The 9,238-nt window shown below is 33.2% G+C and overlaps 1 protein-coding gene across 1 annotated transcript; it reads left to right on the top strand.

Moving 5' to 3' along the window:
- Window positions 1-7,516: 7,516 nt before the first annotated feature.
- LOC108374971 (ras-interacting protein RIP3-like) lies at window positions 7,517-8,454 on the top strand. Its single transcript, XM_017631033.1, has 2 exons — window positions 7,517-7,790; window positions 8,072-8,454. Exons 1-2 carry the CDS (start codon window positions 7,517-7,519, stop codon window positions 8,452-8,454), a joined length of 657 nt encoding a protein of 218 aa, XP_017486522.1.
- Window positions 8,455-9,238: the final 784 nt, after the last annotated feature.

The following is a 9,238-nucleotide window of genomic DNA, read 5'->3' as shown; positions in this document are numbered from 1 at the left end:
GCTTTAATTTCAGTCGACAACCCGAACGGTCTTTCCTTCCCCGAGCCAAAAGGTATTCAATCTGTGGGCACTATTAGCAGAGGTTAGAGGTTTCCAAATATCTATCGGTTATAAGTCAAACGGAACGTTGAGGGCATCCTTCGGAATCATAGCATTGCATCCGTTACACCAGCGACTCCGAATCGGTAGTCTTTACTCGAAGCCAAGGCCGACATTCGCGAGAAGACCATTTGGATTTCCATTTTGGCTTTAATCATTCGATTACAGGTATCTTTAATCGCGTTATCGAAAATAGCTCCATATTTTCGAAGTGGTAGCTCATACCAACCAACTAATGAAGTGGTCATTTTTTTGCCAGTTGATCTTCCATGTACTTAAAATGTTTACTCACAGGTTTTGCTTTTCACTACAGGGTTTTTAAGTACTTTGTGTGGTTTATGGCAATTGTGCCAGCTGATGTTATCGCGCCATGCATGCGCTGCCTGCCACTGATACAGCCGCTGCTGTTGCTGTTGTTGGAAGCTTGCTCTGTGGCTTGGCACATCTTTTATTTATGCAATTTAACACTTCTATGCTTTATTATTCACCTCAACGCCTCCATGCTGGCTGTCAAGGATTTCGCGCGCGCGTGTGTGTGTGTGTGTGTAAGTAGGTTCTCCTCAAGGACTCGTTTTTGCTTGGAGCGAAATTTTCTATTCATTCATTTTTATTTTTGTAGTCAGCTTACGGGCATAGGATTCAATTGTCATTTTGTTTTGCTTTTTTCTTTGTGTATTGTCAAAATTGAAATTTATGCAAATATCATTTTCATCTCATAGGGACAAAGAAATTCTTGCTTTGAAAATAATATTTACGTTTTTCAATATTCAATATTTCTATACATTTAATACGTATGTATGTACATATGTAAATACCAATAAAACAAACATGTACTAGGCTACATCGCTAAATAAAGTATTGAATATCCTTTCCAGCTTACGCACTTCGAGAAAAATTTAGTGACAGTGAAATTTTCGCCCTCAAAAAAGCTTTAAAACAACCGGATCTTCGTTTTTTTTTGTGTGTTTATGTTTTTATTTTATTAAAGGTCCTTTTTCAAAGATTACGGTTATTATTGCCTAATGTACCTTCTTCGATTCGTAAACTTCATTTTATCACTTTGTACTGACTTCTCATTAAATTCAATTTCCATAAATTTCAACTTTTGAATATTTTTCCTTGGAGTGAATGAGTTATTTTATTTCGATACTTTTAAAATGAGCTCTGCCCGTAAATAAAAAAAAAGTAAGTGCGCCTGGGCCACACTGAAGAGTGAATCTTATGTTACATATATACATTTGCTTTTGCAAATCGATAACGAAACCGATAAAAATATCGATAACAAAATTGTTGACAAATTCTGTACAAATTTCGATAGCAAAAATAGTAATATCGGTGGCAAAAAAAAAATTAAATTAAAAAATCTATAAAAATATCGATAAATAAATAGAAAAAAATTTCGATAACAGAATCCATAAAAAATCGATAGCGAAATCGATAACAAAGATCGTTAAAAATATCGACAACAAAATCGATAACAGAATCAATAAGTTTAAGTTTAAGTAAAGTTTACTTTTGGAAGTACGAAAAACGACTTTAACATAAAGTGATCAAATTACCTATAGTGCACTGAGGAAAACATCGGTGTCGATTAGAATGATAGCTGCAGCCTATCTTGCAAGTCAATCCGCTGTCTCTGTGCAATTCAGAACAATAAATGATTTTAGTTCATATGATAAGAGATCCGTGAGGGCCTCCTGTCTATCAACATAGAATTTCAAATGCTCAAATTCCTACGTAAAGTTCGCTGCGAACCACTGCCGCCTCAAATATACTGAAATATTTCCCCATAAGAACCAGACGTTTTGGTTCTCTGTTAGTACCCATCAGCACAATATCTCTACATATCCATTGAATCGCTTGTAGTGACCTTAACGACACCTTTCAGCTACATATGGATCTACTACATACATACATATATATTAATGCACATTTTCTATTAAGTTTGCCCTACAGCACAACTGCATTTCAATTCCTCGTCCATAGTATTTATTATATTTTTTTCGCATATGATTTTCATTCTACTACCCTTTAACAGAAATAAATTTAAACAATCATAGCATTTGAATGAAAGTACATAGTGATAGAATGTACTCGTAAAAGGGCCCCTTTCAATTTATAAATTATCAATTCCATCCATTCACACACTGGCGCTTTCGCACCCATACATACGTCAATTCACTCTTTTCATGCTTTCATCACGGAATGTGTAAGTAAGTGAAGGGCTGCAATCGTCGCCATTTTGTCGCATTTACGTTTGCTCAGCATATATATATGTACATATGTTTGTATCAATGTATGAATGTATGAATGTAGGTGCCTACCATTTGCACTCGTGCAGAAAAAACACCAGAAAATTGCATTGACCCAGTTTGCCATTTGCCATTTTTCCGTTTGCAGTCAACACTCACCCACACACACACACAAACAAAATAAGAACATTTTAAAGTAAACGTAAATCACTATTACAGTACATGTTGTATTGTAGGCTTGGATAAGTGTATAGTTTAACACATACTTCTGCGCACTATATACTTTTTCAAAATATGTACACGGAAATAACAAATCGCTGAAATTTTGTCTAAAAACAGGATTATTCCGCCCTTCGAGCATTTCGAGGGATATTTGAAAAACGGCACTAAATATAATGCGATATATTCTTGGTCAAAATGAAGTTGACTCTAAAGTTATTTGCGTCTAATTTTCAAATGAATATCGGTAGACTTTATTTCCACTATAAATATACCCTAATATAGAGTCGGTGTCAAATGTAAGTGTACACCTTGTTGTAATATAAAATTCACAATTATTTTCATGCAAATTCTTTTTTATTAATTATTTATGAAAATATAGTTCGCTCTATAACATAAAACATAAAAAGTTTCACACTTTATACAAGTCCACAAAATTCAAACAATTTTCATCAAAATTTCAAAAATTTCAAAATTCAGAAAATTTTCTAGTATGCAGTTTTGTAGCCCGTTCAATTTTAGTGCAAGTTTCAAGTCGCTAGAAATTACCGTTGATTTTATATAATTTTTTTTTGTGGTGGGTGTCGTCCGCTTTCTTCCCTATAACGCGTGATCAAGATCTATTTTTATATGGCAGAAAATGCCCAACACTTGCCTTTGAAATGACCTTCAAAAACGAAAGTTTTTTGTTTTTTTGAACTGAAAACAGTATGCAATAATTTTTTTTTTAGTTGGAAACACATATGTACATACATAGTTTTACTTGCGTAAAGAAATCCAATTAAATAGTCTCAAGAACTGAAAACCCCAATTTAAATTCTTTTAAAGTTCGTTGCATGCTATTTTTAGGTAAAAAAATATAACAAAAATTAAAAAAAAAAATGGATCGAAACCCAACCCTTAATTTTTTTACTTCAAAAACAGCATGTAACGAACTTAAAAAAATAACTTTAACAGCCAGTTTTCCGAAAGCTATTTAAGTGAAAAATTAATTTTTTTATTCGAATTTATTATGAAAATTGACAGAAGGTAAATCATTTTTTACATAAATTCCTGGTGAAAATGCGTTTTTCGGTTCTTGCAAACATGAAATTGAATTTCTTGCGGCAAAAACCGTCAAAATATATATTTCGAACTTCTTAAAAATTGCATAAAATGACCTACAAGAAATGGTCAAGAAATTTTCTTCGTCAAATTTCCTTAAGGCAGTACGCAGTTCTTAAGAAGTTTGCTACACTTTCTACTACGGGTTTCCAAATTTTTTTGTGAAAAAAGAGCACAAGGCAACCCATGTTTGCCAGAGAAATATATGCTCGCAAATTTTTTCTTGACCGCTTTCTTGAGAGCTGCAAACTGGCCTTTAGTGCTTTCCGGTAAAAGAAAATAAAATTGGAAAACTTCTATTTTTGAAGATATGTACATAGCTTTATACTACCCTTACATTTAATTCACTATCTGTTTTCGAGCTATTAGATTTTGTTCCTCTTTTCCAAAAAAAAATAATGTATTTATATGTAGTTCAATTTGGTTCACATGTATTTAGAAAGTTTATATTAAAGATATTATCCTACTCTAAATTTATTTTATTTTATCCAACACTTGCCCTCTCCTGCATTACAAATAGACCCATCCTACAGCATGCGCAGAAAATATACATACATATACACCATGTTGTCAGCAAATATAAACGTGCAACCATTGTCATTTGTTGTAATCATTTTCTGATTTCGCATTTGATTTGCTTTCTGCTGTCAACAGGCTTCCATTACATTTTCCATATTACTTTTTCGTTGTGCTACACACAAAGCAGAACAGAAATTTTTCTGTAACGTTTGTTCAACAATACAATGTATTATTACAACTTGTATGCCTTTTTGCTTGGCCGCCTTTTATATTTCCCTCTGTTTCACTACGAAGTGATGCATAGCTGCACTTGCCACACCATAAATTATGTACAGCGCTAGTTTCCATCACTGCAAAATTGTTGATTTCAACACTGAAAATGTCACACTTCGTATGATGCATCTGGTCTTTGGCAAAATGGCATGATTATGTCAACAAGAACACTGTCTGTTTAAGCGTAGTGTTGGCGCGTTTTATTGACTGACAGCACATCATAGGCGTTGACATTTTTCTCATACATATGCCACATATTTATGTGTGTGTAATTAGATATTTATGCACATTGTGACACCGGCAATAGTGTAGTTGTAGTGTAGTGCACTAGTTGATTACTTTTCGCACATCCATCGTGATGTTGCTTTAATAAATAATTTAGCATGGTTGCATGTGTAATTATTTCTTACCTGAAATGCGACAATGTACTGCGGAGAGGAAAATTCGCGTGCCATGCTATGCTGTGCGTTAAAAGTGAAACCGTTAGATTTGCAACATTTATTTATGCAGTGCATTTCGATAAATACTACAATACATATGTTTCTTGGACTTTAAGTGTTATAATGGGAATACAAATACCCAAACTCTTAACTAAATAGATACAAAGTTCTTTATTGAGGTAGATATGCCTTCGGTGCCTTGCTCCTTATAAAACCTCTTTCAATTTAACAAGTTTTTCCGATATATTTTTGAAAATCGTGTTGAGATTTTTATTAGTGTGTAAGATTTAGATAACAGTAGCCGGATTCCGAGATTCGCTATCGCTACTTTTTATCGCCAAAAATATCCAAAACAATAGAAGGCGCGCCTAAGAACATGCAACATGCCATTCATCCTGGCGGATTTGGCACACAGTCTTCATCCGTTACTTTTCTATGTTGTATACTTTTAGGTCCCACTGCGTTTTACTTATTTCGATACATTTGTCGACGAATATTTTGCATACCAACTACTTTCTTTTGTAAAACAATTTTCGGTTCAGGCAACTAACTTGAAAGGCCTCTTCTTTTTTCGGAAGATTAAGTGTAAGAACTGCTAACGAGGAGGTCTTAGCGTATTGTATCAAAATTTTTTTCTAAAAATTAAAATATATAAAAATATAAAAAAAGAACAGACCTAAATTAAAAAATAAGTTCCTAAAAATTTTATGAAATTAAAAAAAAAAATTAATAAAAACCAAATATTTAAAAAAAAAAATATTAAAGTAATAATAATAAAAAGTAAGTCTCTTAAAATTAAATGAAATCAAAAAAAAGTTTTCTAACAATAAAATCTAATAGTTAACAGAAAATTTAATTAAAGCACAAAGATAAATAAAAAACTGCCCTTGAAGGTTCTTTTTAGTTTTTTAACCGACTTCCAAAAAAGGAGAAGGTTACCAGTTCGTCGGAATATTTTTTTTTTATGTATGTTACCGCATAACTTTGGGCCACATCGGAAGGGCAGTGTCTCAGAGGTGATCCCATACTAATCTGGTTTAGATCCGATCATTAGATCATGAAATATATATATATATTTTTTTAAGGCGGTTTTTTTGCTAAAAATTACTTGTTGAATACTAATTGAAAGATGTGCTAGAAATAAGTTTTCTAAAAATTTAATAAAATCAAAAGAAAATAAAAATGTTTTTTTAACAATAAAAACTAAAAGAAGAGAAACACAACTTTAAAACATGTATTAAAAGAATTAATAAAATAAACAATAAAATTTAAAAGTTAAAAATAAAAAATTACATTAAAAAAGAAAAAAATAAAAAAAAATAAAATCTGAAAATTAAACGAAAGTAAATTAAAAAAAACTACAAAAATTACTTTTTTTTCTTTTCTTTGAACAAGAGTAGATCAATTAAAAAATACATTAAAAGCATCATCTTCCCCCTTCATGCTGGCTCTTGATGTTACCGCTCATCTAGCACCTAAATGTGCCAAGCCGGCTCCTAAGTGCAAGAGGCTCCTGGGAGCCGCTTTGCCAATCTCTGGTTTAGACCGTATGTATGTGAGAGCTTATTGGAATTGATAGCAAATTTAAATCATAGCGTGTACTATAAAAACGATGTTTTTTACTTACGGTCCCTGTGTATGTACATTAGGGCGGTCCAAAAATAAACAGTAAAATTAGCTTTTAGGAATTTTTTCGCTGTCATCTATCAGAATTACAGAAAATGGAAAATGAGATTTTTTTTAATCGGTTAATATTTCCCACTGCCGCCGGGCTCTAAAGCTTTCGATATCTTTTATGTGGGAAAAATGCATTTTTTTTTGTAGAATTGCTATAAAATCGGTGGAAAAATCTTAAAGCAAAATTTGTACCACCCTAATGTACATATGAAAATTCCATAAATCACGAGTTTTATTAAAAATTACTTTGTCCACAATACACACTATGCGTTTAGTAGATTACACTAATTACATAGTTAAACAAAAAAACCAAAAGCATGTTGTGTTGTTGCTACTCTGTTGTTGTAGTCATACTTGATTTGCTTTCAAAATAAATTTAAAATTATATTTGTTTTTTTTAATAACTTATTTAAAACAATTGGCTTTTGTATTATTGCGAAATTTTGAAAAAAAAAATAAAATATTGCTGTTTGCATAAATGTTGCTTTTGAGTAAGTATGAAAAAATATATAAAACGTTAACTAAAATTTACAGTTAAATTAAGACTGAGAAACTCAAATAGCAAAAGCTGTGAACAAACGCCTAAAGAAAAAGCAGAACAGTAACAAAAAAACTTAAAAAATACAACTCTGCAGTGCTTTGCTAAACGACACAAAATTAAAAAATTTAACAAAAACACACGCACACAAATGCACGCCTTAAAAATGTTGCTGCACAATGTCCACGANTTTTAACTAAAATTTACAGTTAAATTAAGACTGAGAAACTCAAATAGCAAAAGCTGTGAACAAACGCCAAAAAAATAAGCACAGAAAGTAACAAAAAGAAACTTAAAAAATACAACTCTGCAGTGCTTTTCTAAACGACACACAATTAAAAAATATAACAAAAATACACGCACACAAATGCACGCCTTAAAAATGTTGCTGCACAATGTCCACGACGATGGACGACACCGACGACACTGCTACTAAATCCACGACTCAGAGCACACAACAACAACAACGAGCGTCAACCACAAGCGCTATAACAATAAGTACAACACCAACAACAACAAACACTTATCAACAGCATGCCAACAATATGAACACTTCCGCAGCCACTGTTGCTGTCATAGCAGCAACGGCAACTGCAGCCGCAAATGCAAATGCAACTACAAAAACAACANCAAACACTTATCAACAGCATGCCAACAATAGGTTCGTTCGCGTAGCTGTTAATTGTTCATGTTTAACCAAAACTTACAGGTTTTTGCGTTCGCGTACGCAAAAAACTTGCAAAGTAGGGGAAATTGAGAGAGCAAAGTGACATTTCATTTTGAGGGGAAGCTGTTAGTTTCTGTTGGAAAAATTTTTGCCAACAGCAATTTGCCAACAGGGAAACAGCTGATCAAAAACAGCTGGTTGGCATTTACGCAAATCACAAAATTTAATTTGATGGTTTGGAAGATAAAAATTACAAAATGCGACTAATTAAACTTGTANGCAGCCGCAAATGCAAATGCAACTACAAAAACAACAGCACAACAACACACTAAGCACATTCATCATCAACAACAACAACAACAACAACACTACACGCCAACCGCTGTTGTTGATGAAAATGTTGCCGCTTATGCAGCTGCAGCGTTGGCGACGCAAACAGCTGTGCAACAACAACAACAACAACACCAATTGTCATTGCTACAGCGTCAGCAGCAGCAACAACAACAGCAGCATGCTCATGCTGCCAGCAGCAGCAGCAGCAGCAACAATCCTTCGGGCTCGGGCAGCCATTATGTTTGTTATATGCCTGTCTTAAAGCCCGATGTTGTGCTCAGCGATCGCGGCCTATTTACTGTTTATTGTTTTGTCAAAGATTTTGTTAGGTAAGTACCAGCCATCTACTAAATGACAGCACCCCGCTTATCGCTTGTACGATTGTATTGTATTTGTTTTCATACTGTTTTGAAGGCGTTATGTATGCGCAGTTGTAGTTGTGGTAGTAAATTTTGCAGTAGGCTTATCATTATTGCTTTTATTGTTGTTGTTGCTGCTAGACATTTGCACTTGTCCATCAATTTGGTGCAATTTGTTTTTTTTTTGTTCTTTTCTTTTCATAACAATAATACATAAATACTTTTGTAACTTTTAATTAACATTTCGCAGTTAGCGTTGCTGCGATAAGCTTCCTTGCTGGCAGCAACAAAATGCAGCGGCGACATATACATTTTTTTCAAAACAAAAAAAAAACATACATTAGATCGGGTCAATTTATATGGGAGATTTTTTTTTCTTGACAATGCGGGTATGGCGTAGGAGTATTATACGTGAAGTTCTAAGCAAATTTGCCGAAAAACCCATAGGTCTAAAATATTTTTTCGAACTTTTCCTAATTGCGAAAATATGTTTTTTTGATAGCGTTTTTATTTGTAGTAGTGTCATACAGACTTTAAATTTTTTTAGATTAAAACATACTGGGGTTTTTCGTATGAGGAATCCGTTTCTGGACTTATCTTTTTCTTAAAGCATCCGCCAGAGGGTGCAATGCCGGCAAATTTTTACTTTTTCTTGCGTTTTTAAAGAAAATACGTTGAAAAAAATTACGGCCAAAATCGTCGTTTAAAAACTTCCGTATTTGTGTATAGTTTGTGTAGCAGCCTTTTCAACTTACGTT

Source organism: Rhagoletis zephyria, unplaced genomic scaffold (genome assembly GCF_001687245.7).
Source record: "Rhagoletis zephyria isolate East Lansing unplaced genomic scaffold, Rhagoletis_zephyria_1.1 Rzeph_scaffold_08331, whole genome shotgun sequence".
In the NCBI taxonomy this organism is placed as follows: domain Eukaryota; kingdom Metazoa; phylum Arthropoda; class Insecta; order Diptera; family Tephritidae; genus Rhagoletis; species Rhagoletis zephyria.
The sequence above is the reverse complement of the archived record's forward strand: the minus strand, read 5'-3'. Positions and strand labels throughout refer to the sequence as shown.